The sequence below is a fragment of the Drosophila pseudoobscura genome, chromosome 4, assembly GCF_009870125.1.
Source record: "Drosophila pseudoobscura strain MV-25-SWS-2005 chromosome 4, UCI_Dpse_MV25, whole genome shotgun sequence".
In the NCBI taxonomy this organism is placed as follows: Eukaryota; Metazoa; Arthropoda; class Insecta; order Diptera; family Drosophilidae; genus Drosophila; species Drosophila pseudoobscura.
In genome coordinates, this window is record NC_046681.1 from 3,799,819 (window position 1) to 3,823,006 (window position 23,188).

General features: G+C 46.1%; 6 protein-coding genes across 8 annotated transcripts in view; 3 read left to right on the plus strand and 3 right to left on the minus strand.

Moving 5' to 3' along the window:
- Nucleotides 1–5,611, plus strand: part of Ance-3 (angiotensin-converting enzyme Ance-3) — a 48,542-nt gene extending 42,931 nt beyond the window's left edge. The window contains exons 8-9 of the mRNA XM_002133183.3: nt 4,685–4,825; nt 4,996–5,611. Coding sequence (XP_002133219.2) covers nt 4,685–4,825; nt 4,996–5,302 — 448 coding nt within the window. The 3' untranslated portion in view covers nt 5,303–5,611. The remainder of the gene's footprint in view (nt 1–4,684; nt 4,826–4,995) is intronic.
- A 1,754-nt stretch (nt 5,612–7,365) lies between these two features.
- On the plus strand, nt 7,366–12,637 carry NimA (Nimrod A). Of its 2 annotated transcripts, XM_002133182.3 has the most exons (6): nt 7,371–7,581; nt 7,653–8,034; nt 10,747–10,921; nt 10,976–11,093; nt 11,153–11,871; nt 12,056–12,637. In XM_002133182.3, exons 2-6 carry the CDS (start codon nt 7,732–7,734, stop codon nt 12,454–12,456), a joined length of 1,716 nt encoding a protein of 571 aa, XP_002133218.2. In that variant the 5' UTR covers nt 7,371–7,581; nt 7,653–7,731; the 3' UTR covers nt 12,457–12,637. The 2 variants fall into 2 exon arrangements, with proteins under 2 accessions (XP_015036803.2, XP_002133218.2); XM_015181317.2 differs by having other exon boundaries at nt 7,366–8,034; nt 11,153–11,875; nt 12,056–12,192.
- Nucleotides 12,638–13,583: 946 nt separating this feature from the next.
- NimB1 (Nimrod B1) lies at nt 13,584–15,826 on the plus strand. The gene is made up of 4 exons (XM_001356186.3): nt 13,584–13,848; nt 13,912–14,469; nt 14,552–14,755; nt 14,813–15,826. Exons 1-4 carry the CDS (start codon nt 13,643–13,645, stop codon nt 15,069–15,071), a joined length of 1,227 nt encoding a protein of 408 aa, XP_001356222.2. The 5' UTR covers nt 13,584–13,642; the 3' UTR covers nt 15,072–15,826.
- A 334-nt stretch (nt 15,827–16,160) lies between these two features.
- On the minus strand, nt 16,161–19,472 carry NimB2 (Nimrod B2). The gene is made up of 3 exons (XM_002133180.3): nt 18,972–19,472; nt 16,666–17,202; nt 16,161–16,610 (listed from the first exon to the last, which is right to left on the minus strand). The coding sequence occupies exons 1-3, from the start codon at nt 19,379–19,381 to the stop codon at nt 16,301–16,303; spliced, it is 1,257 nt and encodes a 418-aa protein (XP_002133216.2). The 5' UTR covers nt 19,382–19,472; the 3' UTR covers nt 16,161–16,300.
- Nucleotides 19,473–20,258: 786 nt separating this feature from the next.
- Nucleotides 20,259–20,982, minus strand: NimB3 (Nimrod B3). The gene is made up of 2 exons (XM_002133179.3): nt 20,635–20,982; nt 20,259–20,571 (listed from the first exon to the last, which is right to left on the minus strand). Exons 1-2 carry the CDS (start codon nt 20,793–20,795, stop codon nt 20,370–20,372), a joined length of 363 nt encoding a protein of 120 aa, XP_002133215.1. The 5' UTR covers nt 20,796–20,982; the 3' UTR covers nt 20,259–20,369.
- Nucleotides 20,983–21,085: 103 nt separating this feature from the next.
- Nucleotides 21,086–23,101, minus strand: NimB4 (Nimrod B4). Of its 2 annotated transcripts, none has more exons than XM_001356181.4 (3): nt 22,752–23,101; nt 22,078–22,641; nt 21,086–21,719 (listed from the first exon to the last, which is right to left on the minus strand). In XM_001356181.4, exons 1-3 carry the CDS (start codon nt 23,039–23,041, stop codon nt 21,215–21,217), a joined length of 1,359 nt encoding a protein of 452 aa, XP_001356217.2. In that variant the 5' UTR covers nt 23,042–23,101; the 3' UTR covers nt 21,086–21,214. The 2 variants fall into 2 exon arrangements, with proteins under 2 accessions (XP_001356217.2, XP_015036802.1); XM_015181316.2 differs by having other exon boundaries at nt 22,748–22,932.
- Nucleotides 23,102–23,188: the final 87 nt, after the last annotated feature.

Consider the following 23,188-nt stretch of genomic DNA (forward strand, 5'->3'; position numbering starts at 1 on the left):
ACGTAATTCATTGATTATAACGACAACAATAACGGCAGCTTACCCCCCCAGTCCCCCGCCCTTTCCTTCGCTTCTCTGCTGTTGCATTTGGCGCAGGCTGATTTATGGCCAATTGTTTGGAGTGTGTTAATGCTTCGAATGCCCCGACAGCGGTGCATGTTACTGCGGTCTACGTCTGCGTCTGTGCCCCAGAGCCTGGCCAGCTGATGAGCCTCCGGACAGGGCCACCCTGCAATATGCTGCATATATTGCATATATGCAAAAGTGCAAATATGCAATATGTTGTATGCGAAAGAGTCGCAAGTTAGCCAAATATAATTAAGGTTTATTAGGCTGGCAATACTTCACACAATTGTAATGCAGTTGAGGTGCACTGACTCGACAGTTGGGAAATGCTCTGGGAATACTTCTTGAGCACTGAAGCTGAGAGTCAACGAAGCGAATTGAAATAGTCTGAAAAGAAAAGTATTTAATTCAGTAACAAGACAAGTTACCCTTGGAGATTCCCCCCCTAAGGAATTTATACGGATCTTTACAGAATATATTACAGGACACTACCACCTCAAGAAATTCAGATTAGCACAAAAACCACCCTTGAATCGACAACTGTCCTTTTACTTCTCGTAATATTTCTTTTTTGAAGATCAAAGCCATATCATTGATACCTTCTTATTAACGCAGTCCAAGCTCCACAAACTTTCACAGCTTTTTGCTGGCGAACAAGAGATAGTAAAATTATAAAAACAAGAAATAAACACACACAGTAGTAACTATAACCACTTTTATGGCGATTCGAAAAGGAATTGGATCAAGTTCGCTGGAAACGAGGCCGGTCGCCTCGAGTGGATGTCTGGCGGCTCGGTTGTGGATTATTGATTTATGCGCACGGATCTGGCGGACAATTGAGGCTTGAGCAAAAGTGAGCTCAAATTAAATGCTAATTAGGTTCGAAAAAGCGGATCTAGAACAATGAATAATTAGATAATTAAGAATGGAATTACATGGCACATGGCAATAGAAATAAACAGCTGCAACTGACTCGAATCGGAATTGGAGTTGGAATTGGATTTTGAATCGGAATCCGAATACGAATACGAATACGAAACTGAAAGTGCATTGTGCAACGCACTGGATCGCGTTCCATATCGCCATCCGACACCGACTCTATTTATGGCCGAGACAAAAACCGGACCGACTTCTCCTCGCCTGTCTGTCCGACCTGGCCGCCAACTGTATCCGCAATGTTTCTAAGCGCAAAGAGGGGTAAAACCAAAGCAAAGTGAGGCCAGGCCATCTGAGGCAGCCCCTGCAGCGGCCTCTGAAAGAAGCTGGTGGCCATTCGTTGTCTTCGTTGCTGAGACCACACGCCCATGGCGCTTAAATGATTTGCTGGCAACGAGGAGCGGCGTGGCCAATCCGGCCAACGCCGCCAACAGGGCGTATGCCTAATGCCTGGTCATTGGCTCCGTTCGACATCGGGCCAGCCACGTTTTGTGCAACGTTTTTGGCATTTTGACATATCAAGTGAAAAACTTAAACGATTTCCGACAAGTGACCAGTTTTTCTCTCGTTTATTTTTTCGGGCAATGGCCAAGATTATATTTGCAACAGAAAATCTCATTGAAAATGCGCATATACTTTGTTTCGGCGGTATTAAAATGAATCTAAAAGTTGTGATTTCATTGGGTCCGTGGGAGCGGGAAACTTAAATTAACGACTGATCTAATCAAATCAATTTGTCATAGATAAAAAGTTTCCGATTTCCAATCCGACACTATTGAGGGTAATCAGGAAATGTTGGATGAACTATTGCCAAACTTATCAGTTGGAATTAGGCATTTAACATTTGTTGCTTTACGATGTGGATGCCTGTGAGCACCACTGTTAATCTTAATTCCATATAAACATCGCCAAAAAGTAATAGTTTTTATATGATAAAATGTCAAGATACAAAATACAATACAAAACCACATCTTTTGTGATTTCTTTAATACCCATTCAGGGTATAAGGATACCATAAATATACAAAAAGTATAGAAATCCTTTTGTGAATACTTCTTGGGCCGTTCAACATGTCGTGAGCCGTAAAAGGGAATGGTGTATCCAAATGATGACCTCCAATCAGTCACTTCATAAATAAACATTTTTTGTAAGAAAACGTAATTTTAATTTGACCGAAGACTAGAGAACTAGAGACTCTTAGGTACTCGCTGAATTCCACTCAGCCAGTGTCATGAGTTTTATTTCAACAAATTAGTTTAACTTTATTTGGATTCCCGCGCAATTTCATTACAAAACCCGAACCGTTTCCACCTGGCGAGCATGGCTATGAAAGTCAAGGTCAGACCCCGAAAAATAAAATCTAAAAAAGCGTAATTCGTAAAAAAAGTAATCTTTTTGTATGTGTCTGGTAGCTTTGTCAAGCGAAACAAAGAGACGAGATATCAACATCAGAGGTAAACTACAGGCCGCAGATAACTCGAAGTTGTCTTAAGAGTCGTTTGGGCTCGCAAAGAGATTGAATGGATACATATACATATGTACATATATATCGGCATGTCAGTCCGACAGTTTGTCAATTGCTGGGCAATCGGTCCGGTCAGTGCATTGGACATTGAACCACTTTCGGGCCTGGCTACAGCTACTAAGTGAACAGATCTCAGCCAGAGTTGGCCCAGTGTGACCTCACAGGTGACATTCACATCTGGTGGAAAATTGAAGTGGAATTACTTTACAAGCTCAAACTAGAAATCTATTGGCAGACCGTATATGGAGAACTGGAGTAAGATATGGGTACATGTATACAGGTTTACGAAACATCTCAGCGCTTATCAAATGTTTCCATTTTCTCTAAATTTGTGGCTTTCCTTGAGACCGCTTCTGTGTCTGTCTAGTCTTTGTCTAAGCCACAGGTCCTCAGCGGCAATGTGCCATAGGTTTGCGGCTCAACCTAAACCGAAGTGACCAGAAATGTCCATTCCAAGTACTGGCCTGTTTGCAGGAAAATAATCTTCGATGGCTTAGCCATCCTATTCAGCAACTGGCTAAATGAATGGGTCTGGGAAAACCCAATCCGAGCCGAAAACCGATCATTAGTGGCTATCGCATAAACGACATTCGCTCGCTCATACGCCCCGCAGCAGCAGCAAACCAGCAGGCACATTTCAGCTGAATAATTGCACTGGCTTTGTGGCTTCGGAAAATTAAAGATTTTCGCATATTTCTTGTTGATTTCTGGCTCTGGCTCGTCGAACACATGTTCCATGTCCGAGAGATTGAAAAGAATTTTCGCAACATTTAATTTTAGCGCAGAGCAGCAGCAGCGGCAGTGGCAGCAGCCATAGCAACAGCAGCATGCAGCGGCAACAAAAATTGGACTAATTGCCGACAATGTTGGCTCTGATTGACTGGACCAAGACTGCTAACCCCGTCACAGACTGCCCGAGTGTCTGATTGAATGATTGAATGAATGGCAACCGTCGGGCGACAAGCACACACGAACACATCCACATCCACATCCACCGGAGTCGACGAGGCAGCTGCCTAATCCCTGCTATTGGGTCATGTCGCGTCTCTGGGAAAATGTGGCGACGATGTGGCTATGTGGCAACTGCTGCCAAGTGCCAAAAACATAACACACCGCCACCAGACTAAGCTGACGCTGCTGCTGCTGCTGCTGATGCACTTAATGGAGCTGTGGCACGTTGGTACCAAGTCTGCAGCCTGGGAGTCTGCAGCCGTGATCGAACATTGTGAAAAGTGGGCATAAAAATGCCTTTTTTGCGGCTGTGCTTGCAACATTCTCACCGACATTCTCACAACGGCGAATGTGTGAAGCGAGGGAGATGGGAGACGAATGGGCAGAGGTCTCGGTTCAACGCTCCGACTTGATCAGTACTGGCATTGCCTCAAATGGGGAACCCCCGAGGCGAAGGCCATACCAACGAAAGTTCGTCTCTGTCCGTTCCTCTCAGAAGAAATCAACAAGCAACAAGCAACCATTTGTTGAACTTGTTCTTGGCCCGAAACTATTTTTAGATATGCAAAAAAATCCCCGAAAATCTGCCGAAATATTGCAGAACTATTATAAATCAATTCTGAATATAAAAAAAAAAAAAAAATACACCAAAATACACATAAAAATCAATGTCTAAATTAAGATTTTATGCAAAGTCCGCACGGCTCGGGGAAAACAGAATCGGAATTGCTTTGAATAATTGCTACTTGATTGCGCAGCCGTCGCTGCCGTCATAAAAATGAAGTTAAAATGCTATAAACATAAGTGCGATTAAATGAGCATAGAGCAAACGGCAATTACAAGACCTCAAATGTTGACTTTTGCATGATTTCGAAACTCCAAGAAACGAAACTGTTGCTGTTGCTGTTGCTCTCGCTGTTGCTCTTGCTGTGGCTGCTCGGTTTAAGGCTTCAACTGGAGCTCGACCTTGAGCCAGAATGCACAACGACCAGCCAACTCGACAACGACTTGGCAGCAGCCGCATTACCACCAACAATGACAGCAACAACAGAAGCAACAACAACCACTGCGACCGAATCTGATCACAACTCTCACTCGCAACAATTGACAATTCTTACACGGGCCAAGAAGCGTGACCGCGTCCGTTCTAAAGCCCGTTCATATTAATCATACTAAAGCCATGCAACGCCATCCGTCCCATTGCAGATACTTTTTCTCGACGGTGCTGCAGTTCCAGCTCTACCGGGGCATGTGCCGCGAGGCGGGCCAATATGTTCCCGGCGATGCCAGGAAGCCGCTGCACAAATGCGACATTTACCGCCAGCCAGCCGCTGGCAATATGCTCAAGTAAGTCTCAGTTTGAGCCCACGTATTTCAGATATATTTAAGATTTATTAAGCATTTGTCTAAAAAATTCTCAAGCTTTTGGAGCTGCTACACATATGTATACGTTTCTAAATGATTCCGCTACCACCGTGTTTATAATTTTAAAATTTCACCCAATTCTTCACGAACAGAAAGCTAATGGCCAAGGGCGCCTCCCAGCCATGGCAAGAGGTACTTGAGGAGACCCTGCAGGAGGGCCGCCTGGACGGCAGCGCCTTGCGGGAATACTTTGCTCCGCTCGAGGAATGGCTGCGCCTGGAGAACCTGCGCACGAACGAATACGTTGGCTGGAACTACGATGGAGACTACTGCAAGCGAAGCATTGAAACTGCTGGTCTTCAGGTCTATGGAGGCTTCTACAACGGGGCCAACCAGGGATCAGCCCTAAACATTCTGATCCTCATGATCTGCTCTTGCTTAGGCTTACGTTTCAGCTAGATTTCTAGAAAGTGGGAGACATATGTACATACACATATGTATGTTAAGATGTATGTTAAGATAATGTTAACTAACAGTCAAACAAAATGTTGTACTTATACACTCACAACTTCCGCCTATTCAAGTCGCACCTATAGCTACTATATCCATAACCAAGTTGAACTTGAATCAATGCCAAAAAAATACACACAGACATAATTCTAAAATAAAACAAAAAAATAAACGCAAATCTGACAAATTGCCAGACCGGCGGCACCCTAAAAACTGCAACCGAACAACAAATTAACATTGAGAACGCACAACTGGAAACTGATCGAATAGCCGACACCCTCTAGTCTGTTGCTGCAGCCCACATGTTTCTTAGCAGAGCGGCAGGAGATTGAGATCTCGTCTGGGAGGTTCTTCAATTGATTCTCTTTGTCCCTTTTCAAGTTGATAATTAATTTACAAAACCTATACAAATTACGTTATTCTGGGACTATTCGGGCTCCATAACTGATCCATGATCAGATTTAGGATATTTATTGTTGGTTGTTGTTTGTTTGTTGACATATATTTAATGGTTTCTCTCAGTTGACGATAGTTTCACTTTCCTGTCCCCAAAGCAACCAATGGCCTAATATAGCCTCACGTTCTATGGATATTTAGCATACAAAACCAGTACCACAGGGGGTTCGCCCGGGCACGGGATGGACTATGGTGAGTGCAATCCATGCGGGTCATTGGAACTCCGGCGTCGCACGCACATTGCTCACTCATTTGGTGGCTCCGCTGCTGGTGTTGTTTTACAATTTAATCAAATAAAATAAATAAACTCTCGGAGCTGCTGCAATTTTATAGTTTCTCTTTTGTTTCTGCTGCAGCTGCTGCCCCAGACCCAACCGCAGCCCCAGCCCCAGCCCCAGCCCCAGCTCCTCCTCTGACTCTGCCCCCGTTTGAGTATCCAACTGGTTTTCTGCTGTTTGTAAATTTGATTTAATAAATTATAGACAACAACAAGAACAGCAACAACTGCAACAACCTCAGTGTAAACAAGACAATCAACACTTGTGTGGGTGGACGGTCCTCTCAGTGTCATTGTTCTAAAGTTTATCTAAGAAATAAGACACTCTAACTAAGTGGATAGAATGGAGCTGGAGTTTTAGATGGACTCGAGTGGACTCCCAATCAACTCAAATACAGAAGTCGTTGATGGGGCTCTGATAAATGAGAAAAGTATTTTAGATTCGAAGAAGCAGAATGCAGGTGAAGAAGTTAGTATGAAGGTTAATAATATGCGACGTTAAAGTACTGAACAAATAAGAACCCATGGCCCTTTTTTGCCTTTTAGTTCATTATGGATTCATGAGCAATTACCAATTCTATGAAGGCCATACATTAAGCCTAACCTAATATTTATATTGTTAATTTGTGCAAATATTAACCAGAACTAATCCACGTAATAATAACCTATAACCAATAGTAGTAAGATCAACTGTTTTGAAATGCTAAAGTTTATCAAAATGTTGGTTCTATTGACTCTATGGTATCGCTCTATAACACCTTTGAGCTAGCTAATTCAACTGTACCACATTTGTTTGGTTGTAGGTACTTTAACTCCCCCAGTTGCGTCCCCCAGTTTGGGCAAAAAACAAAAGCGCAAATCTGACAACAACAGCAGCCGGAGGGAGACAAGTTTTCGCCCCGCAATGACAGCCGCACGTTAAGGACATGATCAACATTTCAATTAGATGCAATCATCGCCATTCCCTCGATCCGGGCTGGGAGACGGAGACTCGATCGCTTTGGGGAGTTGAGTTTCATTCACTTGCATTGGAGACTTTTCCGCCTCTGTCTGGGTGAGAGGGTCTCACTGTGTGTGCCTTTGTGTGCCTGTGTGTGCTACTGAGCCTCAGATTTCACTTTCGTTTTGTAGAATTTACTGTGCAGTGCGTACTTCCGCTCTCCGATCTCAAGTCCCCTCGCACTCGACGCGGCCTTCATTAGCCCGACGACAATTTGCAATGACAACTGTTTTTGTATTATTTGTTCGGTTTTTTTTTCGTTTTGGAGAAGGAACATTCGGGTGAGCAATGGAATCACTGCCAACGGGGAAACAGTTTTATGGAGAGTCGCGTTCCAAGCGTACACGCAATTCAAATCAAGCGGACAGAACTCAGTTGTGAATGAATAAATAACCTTTCTCTCAGACATTGTTATATAGTGCATAAATAAACGGAAAACAATGTTTACTCTAAAACATCGAAGATTATCCTATTTAAAGTGAAGTGAAACTACTGGTACTATAGCTACAACGTCTTCAGATGCAATCTTCCAAGAATAAAATATATATAAAATGATTGAAAATTAGTTTTAGAGCACATGCACATGTTTAAAGGGCTTCAAGGAATCCGGAATCCCAATCTATTGGAAAAATCACAAAAGTAGTAATGACGAGAAACGGATTCAAACAGCACCTATTCCTGCTGCTCGCGGTTTTGCTCCACCGTGGATCCACGCAGAATAGCAGCTTGAGGATAAATACGAATGTAAAGGAGATTGAGGCATCGGCCATTGCCCTGCCCTCTGTCCAGGGGCCCGGGAATATTTGCATACGCGAGGAGCCGTACGTGGAGCATATCCAGGTGCCGGAGATGCAGCCGGTGCGCGTGCGCACCTCCAGCTGGTGCATGGAGATTCCTCCGCGCTGCTCCACGTACAAGACGGAAATGCGCGAAGTGATGAAGGTTCAGGTGAGTTGCAATGGCGGCATCGAATGGATGCAACAGCCAAATATTCGATCTGGTGCAGGTGTTCAACTGCCGGCTCTGCCTTTGCCGGAGTCTGTTGCGTCATCACACCCAGTGGCAACACCTTCGCAGTGGCCACTTTTCCCCCATGTGGCGGAGCCTGCTCCGCAAGCCTGATTCAGTTTTGCCCAACCAGGAAGCCGCTCTCCACGAAATCCATAAATTGGCTCCATTCGATGGCCGACTTTGATTGCTTTGCTCATATATTTCGTTTATTTTATGTCGTTGTATAGTTCTGTCGGTGGAAAACTCGTTGCGCAAGCTCGTGAAACTGCTGCAGAGTTTCCTTTCCATCTGATCTGCAGAACGGAAGTGCAGATTGAGTGGCTATCGGCTATCGGCTCTCGGCTGAGCCAAGACTCAATTTGACTCAGCTGCAGGCGACCGGTTTTGACCCGAGAGTCTTAGGTTCTGGCAGTCTGTGTCCTTGGCTGCTAAACTTCTATGAACTATTGTGCACCTGCTGCGTATACGTAATTCTCACAATAATGATGACGTGGAAGTAGCATAGTTGGAGATGGGATGGAGAGTTACTCTTCTCTAAGATTTTAATCTTACTCATTCCTCAGAAACAATCTATAATTTATTTATTTATTAACTCCTACGATAAGTAATAACCAAGTGATTATTAGCCAATATGGCAATAGGTCTATTGGAAAGACTCAATTTAAACAGAAAGAACTTTATTGGATATCGAAAGTTCCTTCTGTACAAACATAGTATAATAGTCATGATACCCTCCGTCTATCTGTAACAGTATCCAACTGCGCAGTGTGGAAAACCGAGAAAACAACAGCGGCCAAGTGTTGTCCAAGCATGGCCAGAATCCGGTTGCAGTTGCCTGAACGGAGGCACCTAATCAGGCTCAGCTGGTTTTTTTTTTGTTTTTTACTTACTGGTATTTACTCGTACAATATTTGCCTTTTTTCCTCGGGTGGTTGGCCGGGGGTAAGCAGAAATAATTATGTCATGGTGTCAGTGATGGAAAGTGCAAATGAAAAGCGGAAAATCCAGCGTTTATGGCCGGGCTGGAGAACGACTACGAGTAGGAGCCTGAGAGGCGGGCAGGCAGTCGGACTGATCAGCAGCATTAAGAGCTCCACTTCAGTGTACGGATGCCTGACGCGAGGCGAGTTGATGCCAAAGCTGTTGACACACTTTCGATTGCATCACGAATCAGAGTTGCTTCGAAACTGCATCGCCATCGCTGTGACAAGACGCAGCCAGTTTTGGCTTGGTTTATTTTTTCGGTTTCGTGTCTAATGATTTGTGCAAGTCGAGATCGGTTGTTGCTTGCCCCAAATCAATTTCATAATTATTTTAATTGGAATCGAGCGTTTTGAACCAGAATAAGGTGTTGGGGGTTGATCCGGACGTATTTTTCCGGACCTGAGGAGATGCCAACGGTTGTCCTACCCTGCAGAAGCCTTTCCAGAGCACAACTTGGCTGCGACATTTCTTGGCCAACACTTCACATGATTTTGGACAGAAAATGCCGCTGCTAATTCGCCAATTTCGTCTAATTAATTAACATGAACACGGACGCATAAAGAAGTGTGTGCCTGCGAAGGGGAAAACTAGTTTGATCTAATCTCCAAGCTCGCTCGAAGTAACTTCAGCCTCAACGTGCCGAAAGATTTTCAGCAGATTTCCAACTTCGATTATGTAAAGAGAAAATGTCTCTGCGACTGATTGATAGGCACCCAACCACAAGAAGCACAAACATCAGCATCAGCACCAGGAAAGGAGAAGTGGGTGGTGCGTGATGCATGATGCGAGATGGGAGATGCGAGATGCCTCATGCGGCTATTCGAGTGGCACATGTAAAAATTGCTCAACTCAGATTCAATTACCAGATCAAGAGGCAGAGGCAGAGGCAAGGGGCATTTGAAAAGCCAACCATAATTATGCAGACACAATGAATCAGAGCCAAACTCGAATCGAATTTCACTGTTTATATTAAAATTTCCGCCTTACTCATTTATGGCGGCCACACAGATACACACATCACACATGCACACACTCGTAACGGACACATGTTCATACGAGTATGCACAGATGTGTACGGATCCATCAGCAATCTGGCAAACAATGCGTAAGTAGGGAAAAGAACTCGTACTCTGGGACTCTGGATTTGCTCTCTGGTCTGGGAATGAGTGTGAGAAGCTTGGCTGGTATTCAGTTATTCACTTAAATTGGCAACCAAGGGCTATTTGAGTGTGCTCGTGGGGAGTGGCGTGGGCGGGGCAGTGCCCTTTGCCCGGGGACTTACAATAGTCTTCACTTTCATTCTGTAAAAGAGCTGTGTCAAAGTCCATGAGCGGGAATCGTAAAGCGGGAAGTGTCGCTGAAGCACTGATGGAAGCACAGATGATGGAAAGCTCTTCCCGAGTTTATCCAATTAACGGTGTGTGATTCTCAGTCATCTCCTCCTGTCCAGCGTCCGAGATCAAAGAGAAGATTTGGGAGCCATTTGCAACCAATTGCCAACTTCACATACTTTTCTGTGCTATTTTTTTCGCTTTATTTCAAAGCAAACTTTTGGGCTGTGAGCATTTTGATGCTCAGGCTATGCAAGCGTGGCCGGCAGGTTTCATCCATTCAATCTTATCATCCTGCAATGTGTAAAACTAATCCCACTTTATGGCCTATCAGAAATTGAACAAGACGCGAACGGTACGATTCTGCTGCCAGGGCTACGAGGGAAACCTGTCCGACAGCCAGGCAACATGCAAGCCCATCTGCAGAGGCGGCTGTGGGCGTGGCAGCTGCGTAATGCCCGAAATCTGCAGTTGCGAGGAGGGCTACATCGGAAAGCACTGCACGCAGCGTGAGTAGAAAGTACCAAAATGTTTCCGATATTCCATCTGGGATCTCCTTAAAGGCTGCGATCACGATCGCTGGGGCCTCGACTGCAAGAACCTCTGCCAGTGCCAGAATGGGGCCGCCTGCGACAACAAGTCGGGCATCTGCCACTGCATCGCCGGTTGGACAGGTCAATTGTATGTGTTTCCTGCACGGCACACCCAGTAAAAATTACATAAATAATTCGATTTTTCAGCTGCGAACAGACGTGTCCACCAGGAACCCATGGCATCATGTGCCGAAAGGCCTGTGACTGCGATGAGAAGCCCTGCCACCATCAGACCGGAGCCTGCATCATGCAGGACCATCCGCTGGAGCTAAATGTGAGCCACGTCATCGTGGAGACAGTGAACTCAACGTTAGAGAAAATGGGCATTTTACCGCGCCCAGCGACAGCCACAGCCACAGCCACGCCCAGTGCCCTGCCTGAAGTCATACTGATCAAGCAGTCTCCCTCCCAGAACCCTGGGCAGCACACACCGAAGATCATTTTGCATCAGTCGAGTAGTGACCTTCTTGAGAATCTCCATACGGCTGCAGCTGCTGGCGTCCCGGCGCCCGAGGTCATTCATGTCATCACCAACGGAGTAACGTCCCCACAGGAGCACTTGGCTGGCTTCATCGCTGGCGACGGGAACAGCAGCCAGAGTGCGACAGATCAGCAATCGGGCCTAGTGACCACTTTGATCGTCATCATGCTGCTCCTGCTCGTGGCGATAGCGGTCGGCTCCTTGTACGTCTACAAACGCTACCACCACAAGGAGGCGATCGTCTACAATGCCAATGGGACTGTGACGACCCAGCCCTCCAATCCGGAGGTGGTGCTCACCGAAGCTGTCGCCCTGGGCAAGAACTTCCACGAGCCGCTGCCCCAGCCCCCGGTTGTCTCTGCAAAAACAGCCCATACGAACGATGGTATGTAAGTGTCTCTACCGACCTGCTACGAGGATGGTTCAAAAGGTCCTTAAAGATGTGTATCAAATTTTGCTTTGCTGATGGCAATCAAATTCAAAACCTTGAACTAGTTGTACACTCTCCAAGCAGCACCGAAACTGTATCTGTAACTTTTACCACTATTAACTATTCGATTATCTTGCAGCGCCCGCGGAATTATATGACACGCCCAGCAATAACTCGTCGATAAAAACACCGCCCTATGCCTACGCTAGGAAGGAATCTCTCTACTCCATTGTCACGCCCAAGTCGCGCAAGGGCAGTCTGGACTCGCATCTCTATGACGAGATACGCTATCACCAGCAGCAGCATCATCAACATCATCTTCATCACCAGCATCCGCAGACCCGTGCTCATCCACAGCACTTTCAGCACGCAACAACTGCTGCGGCCTACTTGCCGGCCCAAACGCCCGCGATGGACACCCACCACCACCACTCCCACCATCGACCGCACCACATCAGCCACTTGATAATACCGCCCCAGAACTCCAACTTCCTGCAGGTGCCCGCACCCATAACAGCCAAGAGGATAGCTCACCTGTGAGGCGCCAGTTGGATGGAGGGGACACCAAGATAATAACCATGTAGCTTGTATAGCTTGTAGGTCTATTCGATCCGAATGATTTCATTCCCGCTCATTCTCTCATCTACAATTATGCCTATGATATAATATGTACGAGTCCAATATGTATGAACTTTGAATATATAGTATAATGTATAGAAGACCCCGATGTGCCTGCTTATTTCACCAGCTGGGGAGCATGTATGTACATATGTATGGACGTATGTAAATTCGTTCCTAAAACTCAAACAATTACATTAATTCCCATGGCTCTTGGTTTATTTTTGTATCACACAGGAAGTCACCGAAAACTAAGCTACAACTACAAGTTATAGGAAGTGCGATGATTATATTTGTACCGCAAATAACCGGCAAAGATGGCTACACCTACAGAAAGAGAAATTAATGCAGCTATGGCGGATATGGACATTCTTATTCTGGGACTGGTATCCACAAAAGTTCCATTGACTTTTTTGCTGTTTTCATCCAAAAGCAAATGCTTTTCCTCGTAGATATCCGTATGTGAAAAATGCGTTAGGAGTTCCTCGGTGGTCTCTTCATTGAGCTCTTCGTTGCTTGAAGATTCGTGGGACAGCTCTTCCGTTACTGCAGATTGCATGGATATGGTATTGGCGTTAAGCTCCAACGCCATGTTCAGAAGTGTCAGCGATATCACACTGAACCACAAGTAGAGCCGGCACAGTTCCATTTTTTGTTCTTTACTCGTATTTGATCGATATATGCGATGTGGACCCGCTGAGTGTTTTATTCAAACTGCGAAGCATGATTTCTTTTCGGCACAGCAAAAGCCACAGCCCCTGAAACATATTTTCCCTATGGACTACTTTAACGATAAGACATGGGGAGCACCCCTCCCCATTCCACACTCAACTGCTGGCCGAATAAGTGTTGAATTATGCAAAAAATTGATTCTTGAATTTGAATTTTTCGCCCGAAAACTGAAAATAAAACTGTTTGAGGGTAGAGTATACAAAAAATAATAATAATAATATAAGAAGTGTACAAACAACAAATTTTCTTGAGTGCTTTCGAGGTTGCTCTCTCGGAGAGAGCATATTGTGATAAGACGCTATAGTACAATATATTCGATTCCCATGCCAGCCGATCATTCGTTCTTCGAATCTGGAGCTTTAAACAAGAGGTCGGCATGCACTCGAATGGCCTGTGTACATTGTCGCCTGTGATGAAGGGTCTGCTGATGCTGGCTGCGGTCATGGAAATGCTAGCGATGATTGGGGCTATGCCAGAGGAAGAGTCGCAGCAGCTTTTCGGGGACATACACATCACGAGCGATATGGAATCGCTCAGTCTTACTCGAGAGCGCCAAAAGCATCTCTGCCAGCGCGAGGTGCCGTAAGTACTTGAAGCCCGTTTATTTCGGAGGTGACCCCGTCCTTGTACATCCCTCCCTTGCAGCGTTGTCTTCTTTCAAACACAGAAGGATTCACCGCCTCGAGGCAATGGCTCCACGATTTTCTACCACCGCATCGATGTCTGCTGTCTGGGCTACAGGCGCAATCCCTACTCCGGCAGATGCGTGCCAGACTGTTCGCAGAGTTCGCCGGACAACTGCTTCAACGGCTTCTGCCGTGCCCCTGGACAATGTGAGTGCTTTGCAGAGTTCGTGCGCAACGCGCACGGTGCCTGCATCCACACCTGCCCCATTTCTTGCCAGGATGGCCGGTGTTTTCTGAACGGGACCTGTGCCTGCCATCCTGGCTATGCCCTGGATCGGGAGACGCGCCTCTTCTGTCGCCCACATTGCTCCCAGGACTGCGGAACTCATGAGGAATGCGTCGCTCCAGGCATGTGCGACTGTTCCCCTGGCTATCGTCGCACCGACGAACTGGGCTGTCAACCCATATGCACCCCGGACTGTGGATACGGAAAGTGTGTTGGTCCCAACCAGTGCGAGTGCTTTCCTGGCTTCATCAAGCGACCGCAGCGAAGTGTCTGTGAGGCAGAGTGTCATATGTGAGTTTCTGAGTCTAACCTCACCACACTCATCGGAATATATCGTGGGTTATTCTTTTATGGTTGGTCTATGTCCTTAAAGTAATTGCGAGAATGGCTTCTGCGAGTCGAGGTACAAGTGCCAGTGTCGGGAGGGCTATCGCTATGATCTGAACACCACCAGCTGCCTCCCCGAGTGCGTCGACGACTGCGGCCATGGGAACGGAGTGTGCATTGCCCCGGGAGTTTGTCGCTGTTTTGAGGGACACGAGGGCCGAGGGAATGGTTGTCATCCCAAGTGTGATGGGTAAGACTAGTAGGGGAACCTGTATTCCATCTATGTATTACATATGTAACCCTCCAGATCCTGTGGCCCCCACGGACTGTGTCTGAAGCCCAATATCTGTGGCTGTCAGCCATCCCAACAGCATTGCTTGAACGGCAGCTGCGATGCTAACGGCCATTGTCATTGCCCCAACGGACAGACGCACTTCGTCGATCGCTGCCTAAGGCCACAGCAGCTCATCCATCAGCTGGTCACAAATGAAAGAAGAGTGCACTTTAACCTGCAACTTGGCTACGAGTTCAATGCCCTGATCGGACGTCACTTTAATCTCAGCTAACCCGTACAATAGAGCTTGGATCACTAGAAGTAGATCTTACCTTAGTAAAAGGACCATATGTATGTGCAGGAATTATTTTAAATTTGTCTTAAAAAGTAATAGCTGCTTGTTTGGTTTGACTATGCAGTTCTTATCTCTTATTGTTGTAGAGATCAAATAGATCGCGCTCTACCTAGAAAAGAGATGTATGAGCAATCATGTTTTTTCATGTTTTAGGAGGGGCAGTGTTAGCACTTTTTCAAGAAAAGTGACAAGCGGATTGATTTAGTACGTAAGCACTCATTATTACATCAAACCAATAAGAATTTAAAATAAAAATGCATTTTTAGCTAAAAATGACGCATGGTGCAGAAATTTCTGAGTAAGAACAGGGAAGGATCAAGAAAATGAAGTTAGCCCGCATCAAAACTGGTCGAATAGCTTCGCTAATGTATCGACATCGAAATATTATCAAAACATTATTAACAAATCCAGACGGTTATCGCAGCCATAAGAAAATGGACAAAACAGCACTTGCGGCAGTTTGCAACAAAATCAAGGCAGAACTTGGGTAAGACCCAAGAGACCCGGAGACCCAAGACCCAGAGACCGGCTTCATCCACGGCCAACTTGCCACAAGTGGAACCATGGTGATGGATCGCTTATGATATGGGCGGCCTTTAGTGCTAAAGGGAAGTATCCAATATGTTTTAAACCAGATAGGATAAATGCTCAAGCATATATAGAATTGGTAGATTTTATTTAATTTGCTGAGCATTTCCATGGTGATCAATGGACATTTTAGCAGTGGGATATTTTGAGACCTCCCATAAACCGTTGATGAAGTGGGCAGCAATGAGTCAGGACTTAAATCCAATTGAGTATCAATCCGGGCTTCCTTGCAGCAAAAGTTTATGACTTTACAAGGCAGTTCGATACCTTGAAGGACTTAAAACAAGCGATCGTTGCGGAATGGGACAGTATTAAGGTATTAACTCTGCAAAACTCTAAAACTTTTTCCTTGGAAATGTTTTTCAATGCAAAATATATATGATATAGCCATTTTCTATGTAAGAAATATAAAATTATTTATTTTTGTTTATTTTATTTTATATTCAACTTTTTTTGTCTGCCGTTTTGTTTGAGCTTATTAACAGCTAACCAAATAAAAAAATAAAATAAATCAAGAAAATATGTGTGGAAAAAAACGTAATTTAAATCAGTGCACATATAGCTATTTTACTGAGGTACTAGACAGCCGTACAGCTCTGACGGCCCTTTATGCCGCTCTTGATGAATCCTGGCCGGCAAATGCAGAAGTTGGGGGCACTGCAGTAGCCATTGGGACAGCCCTGGGGGCAATGGGGCTGGCAGATATACCGCTGGTGCTCGTCCCGCACGTAGCCCGGGTTGCACTCGCACTGGTTGTTGCCCGCGCAGACTCCGTTGAGGCAGGGTACATCGCACTTCGGCAGACACTCGGCTGACTTACGATCCCACTCGAAGCCATGCGCGCACTCGCAGATGTCCGGGCCAATGCAGCGTCCATTCTTGCAGGGTCTAAAGGGACAAACGTGATTATTCTCCCTATGGATATGTGCGTAGGCCCACTTACTGCTCGCAGATGGGCTCGCAGCGTCCCTGCAGCTTGAGGTAGCCCGCCTTGCAGGTGCAATGGCCAGGGGCCGTGCACTGCCCGTTGTCGCAGTTGTCGCAGACGGGCTCACAGCGCCCATCGGGAGCCTGGCGATAGCCTTGCAGACACTCGCACTTGTTGGGAGCCACACAGCGTCCTTGGGCACAGCCCTGCTTGCACTCCGGCTGGCAGTACTTGCGGCTCAGGGGATCCAGGGAGTATCCTTCCCGACACTGACATTCGTTGCGCTCGTCGCAAACTCCGTTGCCGCAGCCCAGTGGACAAGTGGAGATGCACTTGCCCTCGCTCGTTCGAACGTGGCCGGGAATGCAGACACACGTGTTGGGTGCCGTGCAGATTCCGTTTGGACAATCGTCCGCACAGATTGGGTCGCATTTTCGATAGATGTGCGGGTTGCGCTCGTATCCCTCACAGCACACCTGAACACTGCTCATGTCCGGGGTGGTCCCATTGCCAACGAACCTCTCCCGTGAATTGCGCAGAAGAGAAGCGGTTCTGTAAATCGAAAAGCAATTCGGATTGAAAGGGATAATCGATTGTTTAGGCACAGGACGTATCCTGGAAACTAATCGACACATCGATACTTTTCGATTGAAATAAAATGTGTGTGAACAGCCCACCTAAAAAACGTAGGTTACGATTATGAAAACTCAAAATTTGCAAATGAGTGGCTTATAGAGTCAATGGTCAATGGTGATTGCTTTAAGGTGTAAAAAACACTTATCTTATAGATAAATTTTCAAAATTTCCATGTATGTACCTAATTTTTCAAGCTTTCATAGATTCTTTTGAACAAACAAATCATTCACGACGGCGTCCTTTCTAACATAATAATAATTTATTTTTCATCGCAAATGGTAATTATGGTAATTATAACCTTTACTCAAAATGAGTATTGGGGTATATTAGATTTGTGGTAAAAGTGGATGTGTGTAACGTCCAGAAGGAATCGATTCCGACCCCATAATGTATATATATTCTTGATCAGCATCAATAGCCGAGTCGATTGAGCCATGTCTGTCTGTCCGTCCCCTTCAGCGCGTAGTGCTCAAAGACTATAAGAGCTAGAGCAGCGATGTTTTGTATCCAGACTTTTCTGATATGTCACTGCTACAAGAATATTTCAAAACTTTGCCCCGTCACTTCCGCCCCCACAAAGGGCGAATTTCGACGATACGAGAAAACTAAAAACGCAGAATCGTAGAAGATGACTATCGTATAATTATTATAGCCAGAATCAAGAAAACAATTTCATTCTTTCTCGCTCTGTCTCTCTCTAACAAACAGGTTTCATTGTCGGTTTTGCCAATTGCAAAATATGAGTTCCAGGAACTCAGAACCTATAAGAGCCAGAGCAACCAAATTTGGTACCCACACTTCTGTGATATCGGACCTTGACCGTTTTGTGTCAAAATTTCGCCACACCCCTTCCGCCCCGCAAAGGACGAAAATCTGGGGCATCCACAAATCTCAGAGACTATTATCGCTAGAGTAACCAAATTTGGTATCCGCACTTCTGTTAGATCTCACTATAAAACGTATACCTCAGAATTTCGCCCCACTTCTTTCCGCCCCCACAAAGGACGAAAAACTGTTGCAACCACAATATTGCACATTCGAGAAAACTAAAAACACAGAATCATATATAATGATCATATCTATCAGATCAGATCATTTTTATAGCCAAAAGGAACAAATCAATTTGCAGTGGCTACGCAAGGCCCGACGTCACGCTCAGACTGATCTCTCTTGCACGCACTCTTTGTCGTGTCGTTTAATATTAGCGGCGTCTGGAGGAGGAGGAGAGCCATACTGACTTAGTATCGGGTATAACTGTAGAGTTGCGGTGTCCGCAGCAACTCACAACGTTCCCCCTCGTTTATGGATGCAATAGTTCGTTGTAAGTTTTAGTAAGAAGTGCCCAGAAAAAAACATTTTTAAACCCTTTTCTAGAATATTTAAAGCTCCATTCGTACAGAGCTAATCGACTGCATTCCTTTCGTATCGTTGCATCATATCACTTGAATTGCTTGCGACTTTGCATACGTCGTTTGAATCCGAGTTTGTGCTATTATTTGCCTTTGCCCGACACACAGATTGGGCCGAGGCGCACTTCATTATCAGGCCAGTGGAGGATGTCGAGGTCGTTAGTTCACTGTTTTAATTGTTGGCCTTGTTTTCGATTTCTTTCGATAATCATTAGTCTTTAGTTTAATTATAAGGTTGTTTGTTCTGCTCGTAGTAAAAGTTATTCCCCGACTTACGGAACTTCCTTATAGCACACACCGCTGGCCATGGCCGATCGGGTCTTGTTGATGAACAGCGCCGTCTCGTCCAGAACCTGTGGGGCCCGTGTCACTGGGGGTCCAACCGGCTGCACGTAGTGTCCGAACAGGGGAGGCGAGGTTGCGGGCTGATAGGTCTCGGCGGGGACGAAATCGCTCCATCCATGGCTTGTCTGGTTCTGCGCATTGGCATTCCAGCCGTAGGTGCTCTGGTTGTAGCTGTTCCACCCGTAGCCCGTCTGGTTGTACTCACTGGCATTGCCCGAGAGCTGAAGATTCCCCGAAGGCGGCTGACGCGTTTTAAAGCCCGCCGTCTTGAACTGTGTCTGGCCAAGAGAGCAGATGGCCAGCAGAAGAGTCGGGACGAGTATCTTATACGATGACCTCATGGTGATGTCACTTTTTTCCCGTATTACAATTTTTAAGTACGTACTTATGCGCCCACGTCCGTCGGCGTCTGCTGTTGCACTTCGACTAATCGACTCACAATAAACGGGCTCTAATGCGAAAGCTGAGTCTGTGAGTCGCAAATCGCCTCCAGCGACCTCTTGCCCGTCCCCTAATCAGCACCTCGCCATTGGGCTATCAGTGGGGCAGCCGGAACGAAGGTTTACTCTCAGTAGCTGAACAGATGAATAGCTTTATGGTAAAATAAATTGATAATTAACAATTTGTGTTTGCTCTTGCTTACTGCCTACTGTCAAACCATTTGTGAGCAGTTCCACCAAAAGCCAGCAACAAATGACTATGATTGATCTGGCTTTGAACATTTAAGCGAGTTCCACAGAATATATGCACCATAGATGTTAGAAATTTGTACCCCATTTGGGCTTAAAGAAGATTTATGTATGTACTATTTTATAATGAACCAATCGAAACGTTGTGACTCGTGCCACTACTCTACTTATAAGTACAATATATTCCTGCACTTCGTCTTTCCTTTTTCACCGGATCGAAAATAATCTCCGTATGGACTCAGCCACAAGAAATTGTATTCTTTATTCCGAGCATTTCCGCATAACATATTATATTTTATTAGATATGATAAATTCCTATTATGATCTTAAAAATTAAGGATAACCCAGATTTTGGTTGCTCCAGCTCCTATAGTCTAAGAACAAGACGTTAATCGATTCGGCTGATCAAGAATATATGAAAGTATATACTCTATGGGGTCGGTAACGCTTCCTTCTTCCTTTTTCATTATACATCTACACGTATCTTATATACCCTTCTGCTCTTTGAGTAACGAAAAAATTAAGAATATTTATGAAAAGTAGTACTTGTTTTTATTTCGGGTGAACGGATGAACAGATTCGACAATTGTTGAAATAGATCATTGGTTTTTGCTATTCTTAACGTCTCTATGACATCGATTTACATCTGCTTGCACCGCCGCTCCTCCCGATAGTAGCCCGGAGCACACTCACAGTAGCCTGGCGAGAGGCACAGGCCGTGCGCACAATCCTCGGTACAGATGGGCTGGCATTTCAGGTTCTGTGGGCTGCCATGGTTCACGTAGCCCTCGCAGCAGTAGGAGATCTGACGGAGTCTCGCATTCGGGTTGATGGTTTCCACCCTGCAAGATAATTGATGTGATGTGAGACTCGTTGTGGGAACTCTGGGAGAGGCCTAAGCCTACATCTCTTCCTTGTAGCAGACGCCGGAGTCTCGTGTGGCCAGCATCTCACGCTCCCAGTTCTGTTCGGGCAGCTTTAGCCAGAACTGAGCGGCAGTGGGCGAGGGTCGCTCAATCGCTAGGCAGACGATAAGAAGGCCAATCAGTGGGGATTTCAAGTGCATTTCGTTCAGCTCTACAATTGTGAATGGGGCCGTGAATGGCAATGATCGTCAGCGCTGCGATCGCAAGTGTCTCCGAGCTACTAAATTGTCTTCCCAGTCAGGCTCGGCTTTTATGTGTATGGAGAAAGAAATTGTCTATGTTCATGAATAGATAATTACTCGTACTATTTTAAAATAGACAATACAGCAGGGGCGTCGCTCATAGGGGGCTACACGACCCATATGTATGCATGTACGCATATGTAGGTACGATTGTGCATGAGCCCACTGATACTGATAAGCCCACTCTATTTGAGAAATATTTCAATGTTTATTACAATTTTCTTTGTGACTGAAAAAGTGGGAGAGAGTATACGGAAAATAGAGTGACTTCGAGGAGAACATAAACTCTTATCAGTCCATGTAGCAACGCGCTCCTCTCACAGCCACCACATCGAGTTGTGGAACCTCTCGGCTCCGCCCAAGATGAAGTGCCTGCCAAGTAGGAGCTCGAACTCCAGGATTAGGGAGCTATTCGCCCGCGTTGGATCCACCGAGGCATAGGTGGTGACCGTGTCCGGCGACATACACTTGTCAATGAACCGCACCTTCCCCTCCAGACAGCGACACCGCCCCAGGGAGCTGCACAGTCCCATCGCACACTTCTGATAACTAGTCTCTGGTCCGGGCACTATGGCACATCCACACACATTTGGAGCAATGCACTTGCCATAAAAGCCACAGCCTCGATCGCAGACGGCCTCACACTTCTCCCGGTTCCGCACATATCCGTTGAAGCAGCGACAGTTTCCCGGGGAGATGCAGACTCCGTTTTCACAGTTGTCTCCGCAGTCGGGCAGGCAGCTGGCAGTATTATTGTCGTACCGGAATCCGTTCTGGCAGACACAAGTGGTCTCGTTCGCACGGAAGCCATTCTCGCAGCGCCTGGATGGAGAGTCAAAATTGTCAAAAAGATAAAGCCTTTGTTGATACTGGTTCCATAAAATTACTGTAAGTTTCAAACTTTCGAACGAATCTTCAAATAACCAACAATTATAGAAATCGCGATGAAAATGCTGAGAAATATTTCTCACTTTCTCCCACATCATCAGCGTAATAATTTTTGGAACTTAGGATACCAAAATAAGTCAAAGAAGTGTGAAAAACACCTCATATGTCGGAGATTCGGACGGACATAAGTAGCTAAGAAATGGTGCAATTAAAACTCACACTTGATATTTATATGAGAGAAATTTATATGGCTTATTCAGTGGATCGTTCGCGTTTCCCTCCCAACACTTACTTATAGAAACCGTTTTCGCAGGAGGTGCCATTGATGCGTTTGTGGTAGCCGGGAAAGCACTCGCATTGATTCGGAGCCACGCAGTGTCCGTACCCGCAGTCGGGAATGCAGATGGGTTGACAGCCCAAGGCCGCCGACTCGCGCAAACCCCTGACGAAGCCCTCGGCACAGGAGCATTTTCCAGGCTCCAGACAGACCTCGTTGTGTCCACAGGTCTGATTACATTGCGGCTGGCAGAAGAGTCGGGACCCATCCAGCTCGTAGCCTTTATCGCAGAGGCAGGTCCCGTTCAGATAGCAGCGACCATGGGGGCATCCCAGTGGGCAGGTCGGCACACAGTTGTTGCGGTAGTTAAGCACAAAGTCGTCAAAGCACTGGCAAATCCCGCCGGCTAGACAGAACCCGTTCTCCTGGCACCGATCGTCGCAGTCGGGGACGCACTTGCTCCAATCGTACTCATAGCGCCGCCACCCCTTGCAGCACACTTCGATCACATTGAAGTGGGGGTTGGTGGTGCTGTTGCCCACGATCTTCACCTCCTTGTCGTACTGAAAGAAGACAGCCCTAATCAAAGGAGTGAGTAGTGGGTGCATGAGTATATGAGTACATCCGAAAACGGCAATAAACAAATAAATCTGAATATTTCGCGATCTGCTACGAAAAAACCTACTCACGGAACTTCCCGGTAGCACTTGTCCGGATGTTCTCCTCGTCGAGGCAGCGACAGGCCATTGGGAATTATGAAGGGCTTTCGACTGGTGGTCGTCGAGGAGTGGCGCCGCTGCTGTGCCTGCTGCTCGCGCTGCTGCTGCTGCCTCAGTTGCTGATCCCTGAGGCGTGCTTGGTCGTCCTGCTGCTGCTGCAGTTGCTGCTCATGCAGCTGTAGCTCCATGGCCTGCAGCAGACAGAGGAACACAACCAGCAGTACCGATTGGATACCCAACGTACGCAAAAGCTGCGACATTTCAGCCTTGTTGGGCGAGTTACCGAAGCGTTCAAGTCGCGATTGCCGACTGTTCCGGCACCGACGACTCACTTGGGTCAGTCAGCGTCTTAATCGCGGCCAGAGGCTGAGATAAGCGGGCTTGACTTTTAATTGAAATACGAGAGC

Bases quoted from the DNA above. Each gene is read 5' to 3' on its own strand.
- NimA (XM_002133182.3), top strand. From the start codon at position 7,732: ATGACGAGAAACGGATTCAAACAGCACCTATTCCTGCTGCTCGCGGTT. The intron at 10,922-10,975 runs GTGAGTAGAAAG...ATCTCCTTAAAG, and splicing joins CGGAAAGCACTGCACGCAGC to GCTGCGATCACGATCGCTGG. The intron at 11,872-12,055 runs GTATGTAAGTGT...ATTATCTTGCAG, and splicing joins AACAGCCCATACGAACGATG to CGCCCGCGGAATTATATGAC.
- NimB1 (XM_001356186.3), top strand. From the start codon at position 13,643: ATGCACTCGAATGGCCTGTGTACATTGTCGCCTGTGATGAAGGGTCTG. The intron at 14,470-14,551 runs GTGAGTTTCTGA...ATGTCCTTAAAG, and splicing joins TGTGAGGCAGAGTGTCATAT to TAATTGCGAGAATGGCTTCT. The intron at 14,756-14,812 runs GTAAGACTAGTA...GTAACCCTCCAG, and splicing joins TGTCATCCCAAGTGTGATGG to ATCCTGTGGCCCCCACGGAC.
- NimB2 (XM_002133180.3), bottom strand. From the start codon at position 19,381: ATGAGGTCATCGTATAAGATACTCGTCCCGACTCTTCTGCTGGCCATC. The intron at 17,203-18,971 runs GTAAGTCGGGGA...TTCGATTTACAG, and splicing joins GTGTGCTATAAGGAAGTTCC to AACCGCTTCTCTTCTGCGCA. The intron at 16,611-16,665 runs GTAAGTGGGCCT...TTGTCCCTTTAG, and splicing joins TGCGAGCCCATCTGCGAGCA to ACCCTGCAAGAATGGACGCT.
- NimB3 (XM_002133179.3), bottom strand. From the start codon at position 20,795: ATGCACTTGAAATCCCCACTGATTGGCCTTCTTATCGTCTGCCTAGCG. The intron at 20,572-20,634 runs GTAGGCTTAGGC...ATTATCTTGCAG, and splicing joins GTCTGCTACAAGGAAGAGAT to GGTGGAAACCATCAACCCGA.
- NimB4 (XM_001356181.4), bottom strand. From the start codon at position 23,041: ATGTCGCAGCTTTTGCGTACGTTGGGTATCCAATCGGTACTGCTGGTT. The intron at 22,642-22,751 runs GTGAGTAGGTTT...TCCTTTGATTAG, and splicing joins AAGTGCTACCGGGAAGTTCC to GGCTGTCTTCTTTCAGTACG. The intron at 21,720-22,077 runs GTAAGTGTTGGG...CTCTCCATCCAG, and splicing joins TGCGAAAACGGTTTCTATAA to GCGCTGCGAGAATGGCTTCC.